The sequence below is a fragment of the Pristis pectinata genome, chromosome 28, assembly GCF_009764475.1.
Source record: "Pristis pectinata isolate sPriPec2 chromosome 28, sPriPec2.1.pri, whole genome shotgun sequence".
Lineage (NCBI taxonomy): Eukaryota > Metazoa > Chordata > Chondrichthyes > Rhinopristiformes > Pristidae > Pristis > Pristis pectinata.
This window is the reverse complement of record NC_067432.1, coordinates 12,885,093-12,909,260: the sequence shown is the minus strand read 5'-3', so window position 1 is coordinate 12,909,260 and position 24,168 is coordinate 12,885,093. Positions and strand designations below refer to the sequence as shown.

Sequence of the window (24,168 nt, the reverse complement as noted above, 5' to 3'; positions counted from 1 at the left end):
AACCTGCTTTTGTAGGGGTGACTAAAAGCACGATCAAAGAATGGATTTTAAGGATTGTCTTAAAGAAGGGATGAAAAGTAGAAAAAATCATTGAGAAGGAGTGCTTCTTGACAGTTGAAGTGACCTTCAATGGTATGAAGAGATTTTGGAACAAACAAGGCTGTGTTAGAGACATGCAGAGAGCTCAGACAAATACAAAGTTAGAGAAATTACAAAGATGAGGATTTTGGAGTCCAGGAGCCATGGTGGATTAATGGTCTTGAGGCTAAAGAGCAAGTGATAGCTTGTGCAGAATAGGAAGCAAAGTTTTAACTGAGCTGAAATTTATAGGGAATGACAGACAGAAGGGCAGTTTAAAGACTGAGCTAACAGAAGGTGGACTTTATGTTGGAAAAGGTATAGAATCGGAATTTTTGCTTCAGGTTGTCTAGTATGCTGAGGTTGTATACAGTCTGAAAACAGTCAATGAATTATCCACCCAGATCTTTTCTGTTTGCAAAGAATTATGTTCCTGCTGTAGATCCTTCACCCTTTTTGCATTTCATTGTGATTCTCCCTTTCCAATGGCCCTGACTGAGTCTTCAGCTGGAAGTTGTTTTTTTTTTCCCTTGGTGGTTAATGCATTCTGACTTCACTTGGAGCTAAAAATCAGTTCTCCCTTCCCTAGGAAAGTTCTCTAATGCAGTCAGGCGTAACTCCTGTTTGAGTGTTTGAATCACAGCAAACTTAGAAAAAATGTTATGATCTCCAGCATAAAAATTGAACTGCATTTTACACATTGTCTGTTTTCAAACTTTACACAAAGCTTTGTTTAGGACCATAGTGGCTATCTTATTGGACTTGTAGTTCAGAGATCTGGACTAATATCTGGAGACATGATGCAAATCCCACAATGGGTGCCAGGGACATAAAAGTAATCTGGTAAGGGTGACTGAAAATTCCAAATCATCATGAAAACCCACCTGGTTCACAAATGTTCTTTGGGTAAAGGCAACAGTTTTACTTAATCTGGTCTCTGTTATTTAAACATGTTATTTATTGACGGGAGCTCCCTGCTCAACAGTCCTGTAGCAATGTTTTTAGAACAAGGACTGTTTTGGTTTGAGAAATTGACTCAACATGCCAGTAATGCCAAATCGCAGTTATGAACACAAAATAAAGGCAAGGCCAGTAAAGTGAGAAGTAGGTTACATGGTAGCAGTGCTAATAAAATAGGAATATTCTTAAGACTTGATGCAAGGGAAAACAGAACAAGCCTTGTGTTTAGATTAGGATCTGGGAAATGAATATTCCAATCAGGAGCACAAGAATTATGAGATTGGTCACTAAAGAACTGACATATAAGGCCAACCTCCTATTGTGGTTTGAGTGGTTAGACTTGACTCCAGATGGGGAATAAATGATTAGTTCAGTAGCCTATATTTAAGAAAGTCTTGTTATGTAAACTCTCGTCAGAAACAATGAGTTTCTAGGTAATGAACGAATATCTTCCTGCATCTGACATCTATGGCAGTTGGATTGTGAGTTAGCGCAGTTTGAAGTCGTGCCAAGAGCAACAGTAAGGTCTTTGCACAATTTGTAGTAGGCAACAAAGCAACTTCTTGTCCTCTCTCTCTAAGTATGATCTTCTGGGCTTCAAGTTTAATCTGGTGGAAGTACTACAGACTTCAGACATAGTTTGTCTTAAGGGTTTCCTTACCATCTCCTCTACCCTGCAACAAATGAAATGGGATGTCTTTCAAGCTTGCCGACAAGTGCAATTTAAGCACTTCCTTGGTGACATTCCCTTGAGGTCCATATCAATAGTGCAGTAAAACATTTTGAAACCAGTTTGTAATTGTGCCCAGATTTTCCAGCAGAGATTTAGTGTTCCTCCACCAGAGGAAGCTATAAAACTCCAAATTTAGCTTTGCCTCTAGGTCTAAAGGTGACTGGTCTTGTACTGCTGCCCTAACTGATCTAATTTATAATTCTTGATGCCTCAGTAAAGCAGCCAACATAATCAAAGACCCCACCCACCTCAGACATCCTCTCTTCTCTCCGCCCCCCTCACAACCATCGGGCAGAAGATACAAAAGACTGAAAGCACGTACCACCAGGCTCAAGAACCGCTTTTATCCCACTATTATAAGACTATTGAACAGTCCCCTAGTACAATAAGGTGGACTCTTGACCTCACAATCTACCTCATTATGGTCTTGCACCTAATTGTCGACCAGCACTGCACTTTCTCTGTAACTGTAATGCTTTATTCTGTTATTGTCTTACCTTGTACTACCTCAATGCACTGTTGTAATGAAATGATCTGCATGGACAGTATGCAAGACAAGTTTTTCACTGTACCTTAGTACATGTGACAATAATAAACCAATTTACCAATTAATTTTAACTGTTCTCCAGCACAGAGGTTGAAATCTCACAAGAGTCATAATAGTTGGCAGGCTAATTAGAATGAGGAGTAGGTGTGCCTCTGTCATCACTGACTTATGTAGGTGCTGCTTAAATGCAGCCCATTGTACTTCAGTATAAATTGCATGTATAGATGAAGGTATATCACCTTTGTCAAAGCCCTTTTACAGATGGAATGTTACAGAGATACAAGCTACACTTCCCCTTTTTGCTGTAACCCAGTATAAGCTTATCCTCAACAGATAGCATCAATACGATCACTAACTTTTCTAGGTATAAGTACTATGACTATTTGTTAACAGAGTAATTACAAATAATGTCATTCCTTGTCCACGGTAAATACTGTGGAGATTAATCTAGGAATAAGCATTTCAGATAATAATTCAAAGACAAGTGATAACAGAGTTCCAGTGGATTAACTTAATTCAATTATTCCAGACAGTTTAATTCATTTCCTTTTATTAACCCTTTTCTCACTTGACAATCATTAAATATGAAATGAAGATGTAGTTCTGTAACTTAATCATTATTGAACACTGAATTTTCCAGATGGCTTATGTTTTATTCATTTTTTTCAATGATGTAGGAACTCTAAATCCAAAGATAACTTTCAAGATGTCGGAAGTAACAATAAATGCCATTGGAAGGGTGAGTGTTTATAATTCTCACATTTTAAAATTGTAAAATTTCAACAAAAACTAACAGTGGTGTTGTTTCTTTTCTTTAGATTGCAAGTGTTGTTGACAAGGAGTTGGTCCAACCATTTGAGATTCTTTTTAAAGGAACTGAGTACATTGCACGGGTTGGATGGACGCGAGAAGGAAAATAGTGCGTATGTTACTGATTAGTTTACAATTATGAGCATAAATGAGAAAGCCAAGAAATGTATGTCTTTTAGAGTACAGATTATCTAATTTCAGATACTGTTCAGCAATTGTGGATCTGTGAGATCCATGACATCATTTGCCCTGTTTTGGAACATTGCATGGTCAGTCTCAAATCCCTGTATTGAGATGCTGGAGATCCATTCTGAGGTTCCTGCAATAAGATACCAGATGTTCCTCTGAGACCCATGTGCTAAGGACCTAGATGTTTAAAGAAGGCACACTTCTTCGGTTACTGTTTACTTACTTGCTGTATCTCCCTAAAACCTGCTTTCAGATAATGTAATTGTTTCATTCCTGTCACATCAAAGTATTTTCAGAAAATGTGTATTCTGTCTTTGTGCTTCTGGAATATCCATGAACAAAGACAGTGGTATTCATTAGTTGTAAGGCATTGAATACCAGGCTTTTGAATATTAATTCACTGCACTGGGTATTCGTATATTAAACATTATATAAATAATTCCAGAGAGTGGGCCTATCTCTATATGACCCGGTGTTCCAACAAATACATCTTGGGATTCTGAATTTTTCTGTCATTAATATCTTGTGTTAATTTTTATGCAAGGATTATGGGACTGGTAAAATTCATCCAAGATAAATTTTTATTACTGCCTTTCTTTCAATTGTATAAACCCTGTTTATTAAAAAACAAAGCAAACTAAATATTGTCAACATATCTGAATATATAAAATACTGGTTTTCTCATAGTGCATGGGCCATCCTGTTGGATCGGCCCCAAACAAGGCTCCAGATCGTTCTGATCCCCCCTACTTTGTTTATCCCAGTGGTGGGTGATGCAGTGGAACGGCAGAAGCTTATGGAATCTGTGCCTGACAGCATAACACCATTGATCATATATGAGGAAACAACAGACATTTGGATAAACGTAGGTACCTGCCACCTCTTTAGTTAATAAACAAGCTGCTGTCATAATCAATATTGTGGTTGAGAGATTAATGTGGATCTTTTCACCCTTTTGAAATGGACCTGGCTAAGCAACAAATGTACATTGAGTTCAATATGAAGCTGTCTCCTCTTCTCTGCAGATCCATGATATACTTCACATACTTCCTCAGACTAAAGAAGATGAGATTCAGTTCATCTTTGCTTCTGAATGTAAAACTGGTTTTCGGCACCTCTACAAAATTACAACTGTCTTGGAGGAGTCGAAGTATAAACGGTCTGGTGGGGACTACCCCGCTCCAGGTAAGCACACTTTGGAAAACAGAATCCTTTCTTATGAGAAGATAAAGAAAACCTGAAAGAACATGTATTTTGGCAGTTATTAGAACCGTTATTCTTATTTTGTCAGCAAAACAAATTTTGGCTTTTAAGATATTCCATTATTCAGAATATATTGTATGTAACAAAAACTGTTATCCTAATAATTTCTGTTATATATGGAATTCAAGTTTGGTATTTCAATATCAACTTTAAGAGGGAACTGGACTGAGCTATATGAAGGGGAGGAGTTTCTATTACTTTTCATACTTAGATCAGATGGTCTTCCGTGTTTTTGTATGATCTTGCACTCTTTTACTGCTGTAATAATTGGATGGAAGTCTGTGCCTCTAATGCTATTATGAATATTTAATCCTGAATGAATTATTCGTGGAAATGCCAATGAGTTGCTTAGGATCTTCTGTGTTACAGATGCTGTATAAATGCTGACAGATTAAATTTTGTCTCAATCTTCACTCAAGCTATTATGATTACCTCGTCCTTCCTCTGCTGCCACTGCATTAGTAACAATAAGTTAAAGTTATATTCTACTTTTATTTCACTGGACCATTCTCAAATAAATCAATGCCAAGCAGTATAAGGAAAAATAATTGGTTTATTATTGCTACATACACTGAGATACAATGAAAAACTTAGTTTTGCATGCCATACAGACAGATCATTCTAAACATAAGTACATTGAGATAGTATTAAAAAGGTAAACAATAGCAGAATGTAGAATATATTGTTACAGTTACAGAGAAATTGTAGTGCAGGTAGGCAAATAAGTTGCAAGGTCCATGATGAGGTTGAGTTCAATCTTTATTGTACAAGAGGTCAGTTCAGGAATATTATAACAGTGGGATAGAAGCTGTCCTTGAACCTGGTAGTATGAGTTTTCAAGCTTTTGCCCGATGGAGGAGAGGAGAGAATGACCGGGGTGGGAGTGAGTTACTGAGCCAGGAGTCCAGGCAACCTCATGTACATTTGGCCTGCTCTGCAATAGCTTGAAACTGTCATCCTCTAGTGGTGCCTCCAATGTGTTTTATAAATCTTCCTCACTGTGTTGGTGATTTCCATGTTGTGTTCCCTCAGCACTCCTTCCTGGATGACTTTACATCATATCTGGTATTTTAACGAAATTGCTTAAAATTTTCAGCTAAACTGATAATTTCCATTTCTGTCAGATTCCTGCTTTCTGGAATTGATGAATGACTGCCTTGAGTAAATAAAAAGGGTTTGCTATACAATCCAGATGCAGCCAATAGATATCTGTATTCCAATGTATTCACATAGTAAGCATGATAATAAGAAATGAAATGTGCCTTCAGTTCACTTTTTCTTAACTCCCTGATCTCAGTCCAGAATCATTAAGGTTTTGGGATGTGTTTGAGACTGGGAAGACCCTAATTTTTTTTTCCCTTCTGGTGTTCAAATGAAGCTGGTAGTCCTGTGAAGCTGCACTCCTGATGATGGTACACCTCTCATTGGTACTAAGTTGAGAATTCCAGGACTTCGACCAGTGATGATGAATGCACAGTAAACAAAGTGCCCAAGTTAGACGTTTTGCTGTGTGCCTAAAGTCACAGTTATCTCTTGAGCAATGTGTGCTTTCTCTGCAAACAGGTTGTGCTTGGACTTCAAGTAATAATAAAACCAGATGTAAAGAAATTTTAAGTCTGTTCTTAAAGGTTCTGGTGTGCACGAATATAACATGAGGGTTAATTATTATACATACTATTTTCTCAGATGACTTTAAATGTCCAATCAAAGAAGAGTTACCTTTGACCAGTGGAGATTGGGAAGTGCTTGGGAGACATGGGTCTACGGTACGTATATATTGTGTTTCAGGAAAATTACAGCTGTTTAGTTGTAGAGAAAGAATTAAGTTTATTTACTTACTTTTTTCACATAAATTCCATAAGAGCAAATTTTATCCTGTATCTCAAATTTTTGGGTAGTGATTTGTGAATTATGTAAGGGTGATTTCTGTTACCTGAATGCGGGGGTCGCCTGTATCGTGTTGTTGGAACGAGAGGATGTCCTTGAGGAGGCAAGAAGAGAATTTAATTGGTTGGAGCTGACGAAAAAAAGAACACAATGTGCCTCTAAGAGGGAGGTGGAGGAGCAAATTTGCAGGGAAATTACAGAGAGGTGCAAGAATTGTAAGAGGGGGATTTAATTATACAAATATTGATTGGGATAATATTACACTAAAGGGATTAGAGAGGGAAGAATTTCTTAAATGTGTTCAGAACACCTTTGATATGTTCACGGCCTAACTAGATAATGTCATGGCTGGATCTGGTGCTAGGGAGTGAAGTGGGAAAGTGGACCAAGTGTCAGTGGGAGAACACATGGGTAGGAGTGCTCATTGTTTCATAAGACTTAGATGAATAATTGAGAAGGAGCAAAATAGAACTTCTAGAATGGAAGAGGTCTAACTCCAATGGGATGAGAAGGGTCTTGTCAGGATAAAATACGACCAAAGATTGACAGGAAAAATTGTAATGGAACAATGAATGATCTTTAAGGAGATATTATGGGTAACGTAGAGACATTCCTACGGGAGGTGAAGGTCTGGAACCAAACTTTAGATGATGGGAGATAGATGAAACCAAAAATAAGCATATGTGAAGCCAGGTGAACTGTTCAAGTGAGAACCAGGCTGTACACTGAGAGGGAAAATTAAGAGGATAGTGAGGCTGGGAAAAATCCTATTAATGTACGTTAACCCAAAAACAAAATAAAAATTCTTCTATCCAGTATATAAATAGTAAGTGGCTGGGTAGGACTTACTTGGGGGCAAAGAAGGTGGCACTCAATAAACACCAATAGTAAAACTTTGATAATCTAGCACCCTTGGGACTTCGGTATTGCTGGACCAGCGGAATATTCTGGACCATTGGTTGTTACTCCTATTAATACCCAAACACACTTTGTACATGTTGCATTGTAGTATAATAAATTTTACAGTGAACCTGACAAGTTTAAAGGAAGTGGGGAGATATAGAAGAACTCCAGATCCCAGTCACAGCTGCAGATCTACCCACATTCCTGAGTCCTGGTGTTCTGGACCCCAAATGGTGTTCCAGCCACACCCAGCCCAATGTTCAGATGCCCAGCTCTGGCCACAGGTCCCGCTTATACTCTGGACCCCAGTCTTGCATTCCAGACTGAGGAGTGAGCCGGATGCCCAACCATCAGGATTTTCAAATAATCAGATGCCAGATTAAGGGAGAGGGTGCTGATAAAATTTCTGTGGAAATGATTGTGGTATAGAAGTAATAAATAGGAGGAAAATTGATAGGTAGGGAGTACTTGTAAAGCTGATGAGGCTTGCGGTGGATAAGTTGCCTGGTCTAAATTGGTAAGCGAAGATGATGGGGAGTTGGTGGAGAAGGGTCTGCCATAATCTTCCAATTTTCCCTAGAATGTGGGTGAGGTGCCAGAAGATTTGAAAGCATCAAAAATGATGCCCAAGTTCGAGAAAGGATGCAATTCCTAATAATTACAGGTCAGTTAATGTTAGTGGTGAACAAAGTTTCAGGAAAAAAAAATCAGGAGAAAAGGAAACAAACATTTGGAGAAGTTTGAGTTAATTATGGAGAGTCATAGCAAATTTATAAAAAGCAGATTGTATTTGACTAACCTTACTGAATTTTCTGAGGAAGTATCAGAAGATTAATGAAAGGAGTGTCATGGGTGCCCTCTATATGGATATTAATAAAATGTTTAACAAATAACCATATGGGGTGCTAAGTAACATAATTGAAGCTCATGAAGTAGTGGCACGAGTGTCATCTTCGATAAAAGAATTGGCTTGTCAGAAAACAGCAAGTGGTGGTAAATGGTTGTTTCTCACACTGGAGGATAGTGACAATAATCTTGTCCATGGTTCCAAACCTAGTGTGGCAGTCAGTGATACCAGTGAATTAAACAGGGCAAAGGTAGACTAGCAGAATAGCCAAATGGCATTTAGTACAGTGAAACGTGATGTGACTTTTGTATGGGGACAAGCAGTATTCACTTAATGGCATACTTAAGGGTTTCTAGGGACAATGTTTTCTGGGGGGTTCGCATGTGTAGATGATCAAAACTAGTAGGATATTGTGAGAGCAGTTAGTAAAGCATATAGTGTCATGATCTTTATAATTGAGATGTGTGTAGATAAAGAGGGATGTTATGCTGAATCTTTATATAGTCTTGGTTAGATCACAATTAGATTATTGCACTTTAGGAAGGATATGAAGGCCTTTGAGAAGATGCCTTTGAGAGATTTACAAGAACGGTAATGGTACAAAGGATTCTGGCCACATTGGGTTAGAGAAGCTGGGGTGGTTTTCCTTGGAGCAAAGAAAGTTGTGGCAAGATTTGACAAAAGTGTGCAAGGTGATAGCAGGTTTGGATAAGGTAGTCAAAGGAAAAGAATTCCCATTAGCTGATGGTACAAGGACTTGGGCACTGATTTAGGATTTTGGGCAAATGATATGGAACAGGATGGGATGGAGAGGGAGGGTATGTGAGGAAATTTTTATGGTAATGACTTGGACCACTCTGGGAGGGTGTTGGAAGTGGGAATGATCGATGACTTCAAAAGGAAATTGCTGAGGTGCAGGGATAGAGCAGGGGAGTGGGTCTGACTGGATTGTTCTGCGAAGAGCTTTCATGGACCTGGGCTGAATGGCCACCTGCACTCTATCTGCACTATCTGCACTCACCTGTTCTTTCTGAATAAATAGTTTATTCTTGCCTGGAATTCACAATCAGCACTGGTGTGTGTCCTTTTAGTAGGATATGGGACTATGTCTGAATTTGCCACTGTTAAAGCTTCCAGTTGCTTGATGCAATAGATTTCCCTCTGTGGAACGAGCCCAAATCTACATCCTTCCTAGTAGCCAGGTGTCCATCTCCTGCCTGCTATTTGGCGTGGAAAGCTTAGATGAGAAAAGTGGAGGGGTTGCAGGGAAGCAGGCATAAAGATTGACCTTATTTCCAATTGTTTATGGAATGTCCTAATCATATCTGTACAAGTACACCAAATATATAAAAAGCAAAGACTAATGCCAAACAATCCTGCCTTTAGATTTTAGGCAGACAACTAGTAAAGTTAAGTGATACACTTAATGACTTCAGCTTGAGATGAGGAAATGGTCACATTTGTGCTTTGGATTGTTAGAAAGTGGAAAAATAAATAAGAACTTGGTCAGACTTCGCTTGAAGAGCACTGCACCTAAATAGCCCATCGACACTTACTGCTTAGACTCCCAACTGAAGAGTAAGCAAGAAGGTGAATGAAGCAGAACAGACCTAAACGATAGAACAATGGGAGTAGAAATCTGCTCACTGGCACATAGCCAGTAAGCTCATCATTTAACCCTCAGTCTGATGTTGTTAATAAATAGGCTTCACTTTACATAGCATCTTGTTTCTGCATTAATGTTTAATAACAATCTAGATTGACGTTTTCTCAACCTGTGCATTTTTGACAGATATGGGTGAATGAAGCTACTCGCCTGGTTTATTTTCAAGGTACTAAGGACACTCCATTGGAGCACCATCTCTATGTAGTGAGCTATGAAATTCCCACAGAGGTTGTGCGACTGACACAATTAGGCTACTCTCACAAATGTTTTGTCAGCCAGGTAAAGCTTCCACTCCTCAGCATCGATGTTACATTATAGATACAACTCATCATTAATTACTCCATCCCTTCTCATTGAGATCTTCATTTTGAAGACCTGTTGTTGAATAAAGCTATACAAATATGGTAACCATAAATAGTATATATATTTTTATACATCATATAGATTGTTGGTGATGGGGCAGATAGTTGAACTGCTGCATTGATTTAATGAACATATTTATAATTTACACTGGAATAGAGTTATTATTCTTTCTCTCCTATTTGCTTATAGAATTTTGATATGTTTGTAACCAAGTTCAGCAATCAGGACCATCCGCACTGTGTACACATCTTTCGTTTAACTGGATCAGAAGAAGCTCCGCTTCATAAACGGAGAGAATTCTGGGTCACGATGTTGGAGTCACCAGGTATTTTTGTGACTATTGATTAAGCCTGATGCAGCAAATCTTCCTCTTGTTCCTATGAAGCTGCAGGTCCTCTTCAAGAGACTGTACAAGTGGCTTTGTCAGAATTTAATACCAAGAGACTTTCAGGGAGACGGAGACCAGAGCAGTCACAGATATAAAAGGATGCGTACAGCTACCATGTCAAAAAGAATGAGGAAGTGCAATATGTTCTTAATGTTAAAGGGTTAAAAGGAGTGTAAGAAGATTGGGATTTGGGGATGTTTGTGCACAAATCCTTTAGGATGACTGGAAGAGTTGACAACAATTAATAAGGCATAAAGACAGAAAATACTGGAAACATTCAGCAGCCTTTGTAGAGGATACAGAAAGTATTTGATAGAATGGTCTCAGACATGAGTGATCACGCTTGTGTGTATAGAATATAGATGGTGATGTTTTTGTCTTGGAATAAAGATTTGAGTTTCTTTAACTGTGAAAGGTTCAAAGAGTAAATGTTTCTAGAGGCTGAAGGGTGAGTAGAAGCAGCACCAATTTCTCGCATTAGCAGTTGTTTTTCAAAATTTTCAGGGCATAAGATGTATGGGATCCTAAATTGAGTACAAAATACAGGAGGTTGTGCTAAACCTACATAAACTGTTGTCTGCAACTGGAATTGGGGCATCAAATATATCCAACAAGGATGGTGCCTTTGCAGAGGGTACAGAACACATACAGTGGAAAGGTTCCAGACATGAGTGATCACAGCTGTGCATTTAGACTGGAGAAGCTGCTGCTGTTTTACTTAACGTAAGGAAGATTACAGGTTTATTTTAAATTGTAAAAGGTTCAAAGAAAAACTGTTTCCGGAGGCTGAAGAGTGAGTAGAGATGGCACCAATTTAAGATGCACAGTAAAAAAAAACATGAGATGACATAAAGTTAGGAATTAGAACATAATGATTGTGTGCTGCATATAATTAACGGTATCCGTCAAAGAGAATTGGATAAACACCTGGAAAAGGCAAAATGCAGGGATATAAAGAAAGAGGTTGGGAGTCTGTTAAACTGGACTCATCTTTGAAAGGACTGCATTAGCTGAATGGCTCCTTCTGTAATATTCTGAGGTTCATGTAGATTAGCCTAGTTCTAGATGTGCAAAATAAGTAGCCTAGCTATCAAAATGAGAGCAGGTACAATTATTTTGCCTACAATTCTATTGGCTGTATTGCAGGTTGTCTTCAAGGGTACATTCCTCCAGAGATGTTCAGCTTTCACAGCAAGTCTGGCTATATATTGCATGGAATGATGTTCAAACCACACAATCTACAGCCCAGAAAAAAATACCCCACTCTCCTTTACACGTATGGCGGCCCACAGGTAGGAATATTTCCAGCTAATTTTCACAAATCTGTTTTATATTTGCGTTATTTTCACTACTTTTTGATCTACGTAATGATACATGACCTGCTGCCCTGAGACAGAATGCTTTCAGTAAAATTCAGTGTTTAGATAGTAGGGGTGAACCATTGATCTGGTCCCTCATTCCATTGGTAGGGTTGGACCAGCACTCCACCTGTTGGGATGGTTGATGCTGATGGACCTAGCATGATGTTTGTAAAAATTGGTGGGCTAGTCCATTCCCTTCTGAGGTGGTTGGGATATGTCCCTCTCCTGCTGTAGTACACCTTTTCCAATAGTTTGCTCATTGTTTATTTATTTCCTCATGCAGGAAACCATTTCTGTGATTCTTCTCTCGTCTTTTCTTTGTCGCATTTTCCGGTACAGCCGTCTACTTTGAACGAAACAGAAACACATTTCCACTGAAGGACTTTGTTTTTGTAGGAGTTCATATTCCCCCATACAAGATGTTTATATATCTTTTGTTTTTTCCCTTTAATTGCTCCCAATTATCATATTCCATTCACACCCAGTAGACTCTCTATTTCATGGGAAGTTGACTTCTAGATGGGGAAGAGAATGCCAGTAGTAACATATGGTCAGATGTAGGATCTTGTTCAGAATGAAGTTGATGCTGAGCTTACTAGTCCAGTAAATGGAAGATTGTGAGCAAATGACATTTAATTATAGTGTTTAATATGTGTGTCCAGCCTCCCTTTAAATGTGTCGATGGTATTTATTACACTGTATCACTGTGTTCCATGATGTCATCACTTTTTGGGTAAGGAAGTTCTGATTTTCCTATTGGATTTCTTGGTGACCATCTCAATAGCCTTTATGTCTTTCCCACCTGGATACATTCTCTCTGTATTTACTTTCTCAAAACCTTTTATAAAACCTCTGTTTTTGCTTTATTACTTATTATACAGTAAAAGCAATTTGGACCAAGAGTTGTTAAAAATGTTACATAAGAGACAAAGCTCTTTTTTTTAATCCCATAGGTGCAGTTGGTGAACAATCGCTTTAAGGGAGTTAAATACTTGCGTCTGAATACACTGGCAGAGCTTGGCTATGTTGTGGTTGTTATAGATTCCAGGGGATCTTGTCACAGAGGCCTTAAGTTTGAAGGTGCCTTGAAATACAAGATGGTAGGTAGAGTGTTCTCCTCTTTGACTTCAGTAAATGCAGTTCTTTTTAATTCAGACCATAAGAGCATGGTTCAGTCGAGTAATAGGATGCAACAATTAATTAACTGTTGACATCATTATGTGTCAATTAGTGCTGCTGCCTCACAGCTCCAGGGACCCAGATTCAATCCTTGCCTTGGGTGGAGATTGCACATTCTCCCAATAACTAGATGGGTTTCCTCCCACATCCCAAAGCATGTGCCAGCAGGTTAATTGGCTGCTATAATCTATCCCTTAATGTAGGCATGTGACTAATGAATCAAAGGGGAAATTGGTGGACATGGGGGAGAGAGCAGTTGTAGGGCAGCAAGGGGATAAACTGAAGGGGATTTGCACTGATGGGACTGTCCTACTTGGAGCCAGCATGGGCTTAATGGGCCAGATGGCTCCTCCAATGTCATAATGAGTACGCGCATATCAGACAGTCAAGTTACTGCAGTCCTGTTTGCTGAGTTCCTCATCTCCGATGCAGTGATATGGAAGAAGTCTGATCACCTTTTGGCTGTGATTATTTAAAAGGGGAACCATCATCAAGATTGGCTGGTATACCTCCTGTCAGCAAGCACAACTTCAGCATGAGCACAGGTCCAGAAGCAAGGGCAGAATTTGCTCTGTGGAAATTCCTTATACAGGCATTATTTCTGTGTGTGTGTGTCTCTACAGTATTTTGGACTGTGGTCTGAATTTTGCAATCGGTGGCAAAGCGATGCAGCTTACGACTGATCTCGCAGAAGGCTGCTTTCAAGGTCTTGTGCATGTTATGGTGCAGATTTCACCTTTTCTAGTGTTAATCTATGAGGGGGAGGTCATCGTGTAGGTTGAGCATGTAATATTGAACGTTTCTTGGAGACAGCAAGGCAGAGAGTAACAAGCAGAACTTTTAAACATTTTAGAGTACAAAATAAAAACTGAACATGATAATGAGATTAATGTAGAAGTTGAAATAAAATGAACCTTAAAGGGAAATTATTTTAAACTGATATAAAAATTGGAAATATCTGCTTGAGGAAATGACAGTTGACCCAAACAAAATTAGTTTTTAATGCTGGAGCTATTGTTAAGCGGTAATTTGAGTTTGGGTGGTGGACCAGCATCTGGAGACCTGGAATATTAAATTGGAGGAATGAGTTCAAATCCCATGGATTTAAAATTCAAGTAACTAAATAAATCTGGAATAAAAAGCTAGTACCAGTAATGGTAAACATGAAACTGTTGGATTACTATATAAAACCCCATTTAATTCACTAATAATGTGGGGAAATTTGTTGCCCTATACCAGATCAATCCTACATGTGGCTCCAACCCCACCAATGTGTGTATTAATTGCCCCCAGAAATTATCTTGCAAGCTGTTCAGTTTAGTGGGTAATAAGGGATGGACAATAAATGCTGAATGAAAATCGAACTGCAGGTGCTGGGAATCTGAAATGAAAACAGAAAATGCTGAAATACTCAGAAGGTCAGGCAGCATCTGTGGAAAGAGAAATAAATTTAATATTTCAGGTCAACACTGTTCATCAGAACTTGGAAAGTGAGAAATCAAGTTTTAGGTTACAGAGAAAGTGGGGAGAGGTGAACAGGACACAGGCAATACCTCTGAAAGGATGAGGCCAGGGCTGTTGTGGGAATAGGTGTAGAGGTTATACAGTTAATCAGAGCAGTTAGAGAAAATGAACAAAATCTATCAGGTGAGGGCAGTTAGAGGGTAAGAATATAAACAAAGGAATGTGAAAAGATGCAAAAAACAGGGCTGTCCAGCAGGTCTGTGCTAATAGTTAAAACTGGGCCAATATCACAGAAATGGGCAGTTCTGATAGTCTGAGAAAGTGTTACCTAAAGTTGTTGAATTCGCTAGTGAATCTGTAAGGTTGCAAAATACCCAGACAAAAGATGAGGTGATGTGCTGTTCCTTAAACTTAATGACATAGAAGGCCACAGATAGATGGGTTTGAGTAGGATGGAGAACTAAAATGTCAGGCAATAGGGAGATCTGTTGCTCCCCATTTAAAGCGATATTTCAGTGTAGAGTAGACCACATTGTGAATACCATATGCAGTACACTAGATTGGAAGAAGTGTAAGTGAATCACTGCATCACCTTAAAGACTGTTTGGGTCCTTACATGGTGGGAAGGGAGGAGGTGAAAGAACAGGTGTTGTGTCTGCTGCAGTTACACAAGAAAGTGTTGTAAGAGTAGTTTATGAGGATGGAAGAGTGGGCCAGAGAGTCATGAAGGGAGTGATCCTCTTGCAATGCTGAAAGGGGAGAGGAGGTGAAGGATGTGTCTTGTGGCAGAATCTTGTTGAAGCTGGCAGAAATTGCAAAAGATGATCCATCGAATAGGGAGGCTGGTGTAGTGGAAGGTGAGGACCAGGGGAACTCCATCCTTGCTTTGTCCAAGTGGAGAGGGGGTGAGAGAAGAAACATGGGAAATAGATGAGATGCGGTCAATGGCTCTGTTAACTATTGTAGAGGAGAAGCTATGGTTCAGGAAGACGTTTCAGAGGTGCCTGTGTGGAAGGACTTGACGTCGAAGCAAAAATGACAGAGATGGTAGAACTTGGAGAATGGACTGGAGTTCTTTCAGGAGATAGGGTGGGAGGAAGTATTCTTGGAGAGAGTACGGATTATAAGTGCTTGCCTTGCCAGCAATATCCACACTCTGCGAATAAACACTATTAAAATCTCATTTACATCTCATGCAACAAAGCATAACATATTTTGGCTCTATGACAGTAAGAATAATTCATGAATAACTTAATGACTTGTCGGTTCACTTATTTCTACAGATCATGCTGGAGAAGGCTAGCAAATAACATGCTTTGGAAGAGCAGGGAATCACTCCAGGGACTCTACTTATAACACTCTGTGCCTCAAAGACAGTGCAAGAGGCAACTCTATACATATGTATTAATTTTAAATACAAATGAAATTATATTTGAAATTCTTAGTTCTGTGGTAGCCTGGGGCATGCAAGTTGATAAATTTTTCATGAATTATACATTTGTGGGCACAGTGGCATAGAGGTTAAGTTACTTGTATCCAGAGATCTAGATTATTGATCTGGAGACTATAATTTGAGTTTAAATTCAAATAAATAAATAAATCTAGTACTTTAATAAAATCTAGTTTCAGTGAAAGTAATTATGAAATCATTAGATTCTTTGGTTCACAAATGACCTCCAGGAAATGAAATCTGTCCCATACGTCTGGCCCAGATGTGGTTGACTCTTAATTGCTTCTTCAGTTCAGGGGCAAGTAGGTATGGTCAATAAATGCTGGCATTCCCATTGATGTCATCCCATGAAGGAATAAGAATTGTGCTTTTTGTGTACGGTGATTATTTATATTGAATTTGTATTGGATTTAACGTTCTAATGGGTATATTTCTCATGCAGGGGCAAGTAGAAATTGATGACCAAGTGGAAGGACTACAGTATCTGGCTGCTAAGTACAGATTTATTGACCTGGAACGGGTGGCAATTCACGGTTGGTCGTATGGAGGTTACCTATCCCTCATGGGCCTAGTGAGGAGACCAGATATATTTAAGGTGCTTACTGAGAATTCACCTGCACAGTTCTATCATTAGTTTGGCTTTAGAAAACTTGACAAAGCCACATGGGGTGTCAGATGTCAGTGAGGACATCTGCAAATCACCTGAGGTCAGAGTGTGACTAAAATGCAAAAATTGCCTTTATTCCATTTTGATTTTGTGTATGCTCAATGGTGTTCTTATACTTATTAAAGCTGAGCTCACTGTTCATGTACACCTTCTTCTGATTGTTCTTATTAACCATACTAAAGATAAAGTTGTAGCTATCAGAAAGCACTGGCTGCTGCTAATGTGATATAGCACTTTAGATATTTACAGCACTAGCAGAATCCACCCTTTCGGCAGGCTCGTCCTTCAGCACACTCTTTCACCCCTTAGATCTGTATCCTAATGAGATCTCCAGCAAAGTGCTTCAACAGTACACGGTAAACCAATCTCTTCTAATGTGTGCTGTTACGACAGTTTTGGGTTAATCACCTTCAAAACTGACTGCTCACAAAAGGAATTATTTTCTCTCTATCAAAACCTTTCAGAATTTTGTTCCTTTCATGACAGGGTGATTTTAAGAAAAAAAAACAAATTGGCCCAGATGAGTAGAGTTAAGAGGTGTGTCCAAAAGCTCAGTCAAAGGGACGGAGCTTTAGAATAATCGGAGGTGGAGAAGCGGAAGGGCATTCAGTAAGAGAATTCAACTGAGTGAGAGAGGAGTTTTCACTCAACACTAGGATGAAGAGAGGAGGACTTGCACAAGAGGCCTGAGTCAAGACATTAGAGAATTTGGTTTTGAGATTGGAAGAGATTACAGAGAATGGGAGAGAATAAATAGTGAGGACGTGAAGTTTAACTTTGAGTCTTTGGGGCACCAGGAGTCAGCATAACGCATTGAACAGGTGGATGTGTGGGGTTTGATGTGGAAAAGGATAAAAACAGGAGAGTTTTTGATGAGATTCAGCTATGTAGGGTGAAGAATAAGAGCCCAGCCAGGAAAGCATCAGAGTAGCCAAGTCAAGAGATGACAAAGGTAGAGACGAGGCATTCACCAGAAGATGGGCCAGAGTGGATGATGGTGGTAGAAGGAGATTGCATTGATGATGACATCAGAGGCTCAGGTTGGGGTTACATAGGATGCTGAAGTTATGAAACTTGGCCTGAGGCAGTGACAGTGGTCCAGAGTTTGTGGCAAAGACCAGGGATGATAGTTTACAGGGAGAAACACGATACTGCAGATGTTTGAAGCTGGAGCAAAAAAAATAAAACTGCTGGGAGAGCTCGGCAGTTCAAGCAGCATCTGCGGAGACAAAAGGGATGTGTCGACATTTTGGGACGAGATCCTGCATCAGGGTGATAGTTTACATGTTCTCAAGTTGAGGAGGCATTAAGTGTGGCTCAGTCAAACTGAAGTTATGCAGTGCCACCTGATCCCTTTTTTATATTCGAAGATGAACAGGTTATCGGCAGCTGCGCTTTTCTTGCCAGTTGTGGACTTTATGTTTTACAACTTTGTTTCATGCAGGTAGCCATAGCTGGAGCCCCCGTGACACTGTGGATCTTCTATGATACTGGATACACAGAACGCTACATGGGTCTCCCAGATAAAAATGAGAGTGGTTATGATATTGGATCGGCAGCAATGCAAGTGGACCACTTCCCTCTTGAGTAAGTTTCACCATTTGGCAATCCCAGGTGTGTGTTGTAGTTTCTCAGTGCATCCCAACCCCAGGCACACTCAGAATTCAAAGCACATTTAAATTGCAGGATAAATCAAGCAGTCAATACTGGTGCATTGCATATTGGTGGTCATGTGTCACCTCAGGGGTTTGACATTCCTTCAGTAACTTTAAATGATCTCTTTTATACGTAGCATTTTGTGAAAAGTAGACAACTGTCACCTTGGCATAATTGTCTGTCAAGGTAGAAATTAGAAAAAGAATTTTAAGTCAGTTTGATATCTTTAGCCTAAAACATTTTTTGACATAGTAATTAGAGAAGTGATTGTGATCATCTTTTCCTTTCAGAACCTAAAAAAACAGAAGTTTGCAATGACAATCATTAAGACTGAATACAATGCAAACAAGTTTATCCACTAGAATGTTTGGTAATTTAGCTTGAGAAAGATGATCTGAATAAGATAATTAATGTGCTATGCTATATCTCACTGATACTGATGGAATTGTGAGCTGTGATTAGAGTCTCCCTGATCAATACATGTCTGAACAGTATTCCAACTGGAACTTAAATTTGGCTTTCCAATAATTTTGTTGTCAATAGAAGAATATGCCCAGTACTAAAGTTGGTATCGCCTTGGATTCTTGTCACAGATACATGAAGTAACATTGCTGGCTGTTACAAATAATAGCAGGGAGTTTTGCAGCCTGCCTGAACACTGTTGTCATGCTCAATGTGAATTGTTCCAGATAAACATTGTGATCACCTTTTCTTTGTCTTCACACCTATAGACCAAACCGCCTGCTGCTCCTGCATGGGTTCCTTGATGAAAACGTCCACTTTTCTCATACCACAGTTCTCCTTAGCTTCCTCGTTCGATCAGGGAGACCGTACGACTTGCAGGTAACCTATTAAACTGCAAACGAAATCAACTACTATCTCCAACTAAAAACAGGATTTGGTCCAAAATGCACTCATTTATTGGGCATGGGCAAAATCCTCTTTATTATTTTGTTTAATATTTTACATAACAATCCTTTTCATGATACAAATCACTGCAATAAACAGACTAGCTCTAAGCTAGTGATGTATTATCAATAGAAAAATATCGGATGTAACTTTAGAGAAATCACATGAGTTCGGACAACACATAGGAACTTCTAAATTGGTTATTTGCAGAAATTTTATGTGTGATTGTCAACTAAAGATGCTGGAACTTTCTTATAATTTGGAAATTAATGTTGTTCAATCCTTTAAGGTGTATCCCCAAGAACGGCACAGTATTCGAGTCCCAGAATCCGGTGAACATTATGAACTGTATCTGCTCTACTACCTTCAGGAGAACCTGGCATCCCAGATTGCTGCCATGAAGTAGAAGATGATGTATTACTCTTGACACCCATTTCAGCTAACAACCGAATGCAGGAGATGTCAGAACTTAGACACTGTTCCCTTACCTCATTAATAATGACCTCCCCTCCCTCCAGCTAATTATGGTTATCTCATTTTTCACTTAAAGTAGCTTCACTGTTTCAGTAACAACGGCAATAGCCACCATTCCACTATCTATTGGCACCCCCCTCTCTTCGCTGCTCACTGCTAACATTTCTGATCTCAACTGGAGCTCCCACCTTTGATCACCACACACCCTTAGTGGCAATATTTGTCTCCATTTCCCTTGCATCCGCAAGATTATAATGCCTACTCACGATCTCACTTGTAGTGCCTGAGAATAACTTCTGCTCTTTGTTCTGAGAATGTAAATGGGATAAGATCCATGAACACACAAACATTTACCAAGAGCATGTTATGGGCATTAAGGATAATTTTTGAAGAATATGTGTGTGCCACTAAGACGTGAATAACGTAGCAGTTTTTCTGAAGTTTTATGTTGCTTCCTCCTTGATTCACACTTCTGTTTGTAACTCTCTGTGAGTGAAATTTACTCATTTTCTTCTAGCTGCCAGACCTTCAGTTTTGTTTTCCACCTTTAGCAGCATTCACTCCCACACTGTCATTCATTTGTTAAATTATCATAAAGTCACCAATTGTGTCCATGGAGTGTAGAGTAAATGCAGATGATTGTAAAATATGTTTGAGCACTTTATGTACAAGTAATGTTTTGATTAATGTCTTAAATAGTATCATTTTTATTACTCAAAATATCTACATCTGGTCATGGTTTATTTATTCTCTTTTGGATACAAAGGGGTTCTATCTTTGCCAACTTTTCTTAGACCTCTGAATATCTGCAGAGCTTTGCATTTATTCTGTGAAGTGAGAGCAGGGTATAAATGTACAGGGGCTTAATATTTCACAACAAAGGCAGTCCAGTATCTTATGTAAAAAGTGCTAGAAACAGGCAACAGGTCAGTCAGCATCTCTGGAGAGGGAACCTGTTACCGTTTTGCTTCAGTAACCTTTAAATGGATCAGCTGTTACCTAATTTCTGTTTTAGTACAGGAATCTTGTACCAGTTTTTTTTTTACCAGTTATCTGAGGTATTGCACTAGATTTTGAGAGAGGTTTCCTTCCTTTTGGTCCTTTTACTAACTTGTCAAATGGTTTCTTGGTGTTTTGGCTCTTTTAACAGTTTCTGACTATCAGGTAAGCTTCAATATTCCCCATGTAAATACATGAGAGAATCAAATCTTTTGAAAGGAAGAAGCAAATGTCCTACTCATCACATTCAAATTTATTGAGATCAGTTTATAACAGGGATGTTTATGGTCAGCCATATTTTTATGTTACATAATACAGCCTTTGATCTACAACTGCTGTCAGTTCTGAATGTTATGAAGGTCATGACTGAGCTGATATTAGGAGTCAAATTGCAGTTGACGTGGCTGTGCATTCACGGTACATTTGTTTCAGAAACCACGTGCCACTTTCTCTTGGCTGCATTCTTTGTGCTGCTAATGGTTTCACTTTATGTTTAAACTAGCTTTCTATAGCTTTTCACTAAGGCTTTGATTAACTTGTTGGAACCACTTGCTTTCTCATAAATCCCTCTACGTATGCTGCTTTGCCAGTAAGTTGTCATGATTGGATACGGTGCTAGTGTGAGAAGGTTGTTCCATTCACACTGGCCAGGTAGAAACAGTGAACTTGTATAGTCAAGTAAAATATTTGAGGAGCACAATCTTATACCTAGCTGCATATAATTGTATGTTTACATTACAAAGGTAGGCCTTTGACTGTGCTTATGCTCCAGACAAGTTTCCCACAGCCCTATTTCATCTAACCCCATCAACATAACCTATTCTTTACTCCCTCAGTGTTTACCTTGTATTCCCTTAAACACCTTGGTACTTACGTACTCCACATTATTTACAGTTACACGGAAAAATAGGACAACAGTGCTTTAGTGCGATTAATTATCAAATAGACATGAGATAACCAAAGCAGACCAGACCTGCATTGTTTCTTTGCGTACCTTATGCATGTGAATCCTCCCGTTTCTGTGAAGAAATAAATCCACCTCCCCTTGAAAACTAGAATAAATGCGTATAGAATCTATAAATCAGAGTTTGTTGTTAACGAGGAGACGAACTGCCTGTGACTCCTCTCTGTTAAAGAGCAGCCCACTGGGGCAACCCTGTGCTTCCTATTGCCTGCCACTCTGACCCATCAGGCCATGGCCTCCTGCACAGTTACGCTGAAGCCCAATGCAAGCTTGAGGAGCAGTGCTTCATCTTCCATCTGGGCATGTTGCAGCCCTCTGGACTCAATACTGAATTATACAACTTCGGGTAACTTCATTTCTCAGTCTGTGACATTGGCTCAGCTTGTTTGTCTTTTTTTCCTCTCTTTTCACCTCTAGAAGTGGAGGAGATGCCCAGCCTGACCTGCTGGGTATGTCTTCCTGCTCTGCATTTCACAACTCCGACATACTTCTGTTCATGTTCTTCTCCAACTGCCCCCATTCACTCATTGCCCAGATAACCTTGTTTGCAGCCTAACCCCCGTGGTTAACCCAGTTTTATTCCATCAGAGAATCCGCCCCTCCTCTACCCTTCCTGCAATTTAATGAGCTTCTTTTCCGTCCTTCCCAGTTCTGATGAACAGTCTTCTGAAACGTCAACTCTGTTTCTCTTCCCACAGCCTGATCCTGCTGGGTATTTCCAGCATTTTCAGTTTTTGTATTAGATTTCCAGCATCAAGTTCAGTACATGGTCAGTAGCAGTAACTGTCAGCATAAATTCAATGCTATTGGTGACACCTGAGAATGAAGCTATCTCCTTGCTGTTCCAGAAACGGGTATCAGTGGCCGGGTGATTTGCCAGTTTTGTTGTCTTCCTCCAACTCCTGTTCCTTTCCTATTTTTGAGACATCATTTTGGGATCAAGGGTTGATGTTGATATGCATAGTCTGAATACAGTGAAATCCCTAAACTAAACCCAGTTAAACAGAAACTGCATTTTGCAGAGTTTCTGAATAAAAGTGTTCTGAATGGGCATGTTCAGAAAATAATGGAACGTGCTGTTGAATACGTGTGTCGAGATCAGTGATGTTTAGCTGTGAGTTGGTATTGGAGGGGCAGGGGTAAAATCTTCCATCAAAGCCCTTTTCATTGAAGGACGGAGTGGCAGTCTGCCTTGGGCAAGTTCCATTTCTCCTGTTTGTGGGCAGAGCAGTTATAATGGTATTTCCTCTTCATTGTACGAGAATCAAACCAAATTCAAATGTTCCCTTAGGGACCATGACCTTAGCTCTGTCCGTGTTGCATTGTTTATTTTAATTTTAAACAATTTGCACAATTAGTAAAACAAAATTGCCTCTGATGGCCTCACCAAATAAATGGTTATTTCTTTTTATTAAGAATATAAGAAACAGAAGCAGTATCAACCAAATGGCTTCTTGTGCCTCTTCTACAATTCACAGTAATCATAGATAATCTTTTGCTTCATAAACACATTCCTGCATGATCCTCATCCTTTGATTTGCTTCATGTTCAAAGATCATTCGATCTCATTCTTCAATATACTCAGTGACTGAGCATCCACAAAATTTGTAAAGATGCACAGCAAGGAGTTTCTTTGTATCACAGGCCTAAATAGCCAGACCTGTACTGTGGCACAAAATTGGTTTGTAATATATTTAGTGTAAAAAAAATGTATTTTTTGTTTTGATTAAACAGCTTTGTAAAGGTGTGAACAACAACAGTTGATGTGATGTTACATTAGCAGTAGTGATTTGCATTGATGCATAGCAGGAATTTGGTGTTTATTTTTTAGAACTTGGGGTGAATTGTGTTCAGAAGTAATAGGTTACGAAGGTCATGAACGTAGAAGTAACATACCAGAGAAATTCCCGTTCTGATGCAGGTGAGAAAGACCAACTCACACAAGTTTCATCACCGTCTGTCAAGAACATTGTAATTGTGATCCATAGACACAGGATTTGCCTGAATGAACATTGAATTTTAACACTGAATTTCTTTTACATGTTTTAAGTGCTACAGTTCATATCAAATAAAAACAAGCTGGTATTTTGTGAATGACAAAAATTCTTAAATGGTCAGCAGCAAGGTTTACAGAATAATAAACCATTGGATCATTCTCACAATTCTCCAAATAAAAAATAATCCTGTTCAATTTTATCTTGAGTGGAGAAATACTCTTTTGTTTCCAAAGGATTAATCTTTGGTTGTAATGTTTAAAATATTCATCCTAACCTGGTTGGGGCTCGTCAGCAGAATATAATCAAGTCTTCGATCTTTAGTTGGAAGGTATGGTGACTTAGGAAACAACTAGTTGGAATTAGCACCAGGCAGGAAAATACGAGGATCAACACTGGTGGAAGACTCTATTCAAA

The 24,168-nt window shown here is 39.1% G+C and overlaps 1 protein-coding gene across 1 annotated transcript in view; it reads left to right on the top strand.

The window, feature by feature from the left end:
- Positions 1–23,953, top strand: part of LOC127584054 (dipeptidyl peptidase 8-like) — a 37,329-nt gene extending 13,376 nt beyond the window's left edge. Inside the window, exons 8-20 of the mRNA XM_052040590.1 lie at positions 2,996–3,057; positions 3,137–3,237; positions 4,005–4,182; positions 4,343–4,502; positions 6,267–6,346; positions 10,010–10,162; positions 10,436–10,571; positions 11,781–11,926; positions 12,949–13,095; positions 16,531–16,683; positions 18,200–18,342; positions 19,143–19,254; positions 19,610–23,953. Of these exons, the coding sequence (XP_051896550.1) occupies positions 2,996–3,057; positions 3,137–3,237; positions 4,005–4,182; positions 4,343–4,502; positions 6,267–6,346; positions 10,010–10,162; positions 10,436–10,571; positions 11,781–11,926; positions 12,949–13,095; positions 16,531–16,683; positions 18,200–18,342; positions 19,143–19,254; positions 19,610–19,726 (1,688 nt within the window). The 3' untranslated portion in view covers positions 19,727–23,953. The remainder of the gene's footprint in view (positions 1–2,995; positions 3,058–3,136; positions 3,238–4,004; positions 4,183–4,342; positions 4,503–6,266; positions 6,347–10,009; positions 10,163–10,435; positions 10,572–11,780; positions 11,927–12,948; positions 13,096–16,530; positions 16,684–18,199; positions 18,343–19,142; positions 19,255–19,609) is intronic.
- Positions 23,954–24,168: the final 215 nt, after the last annotated feature.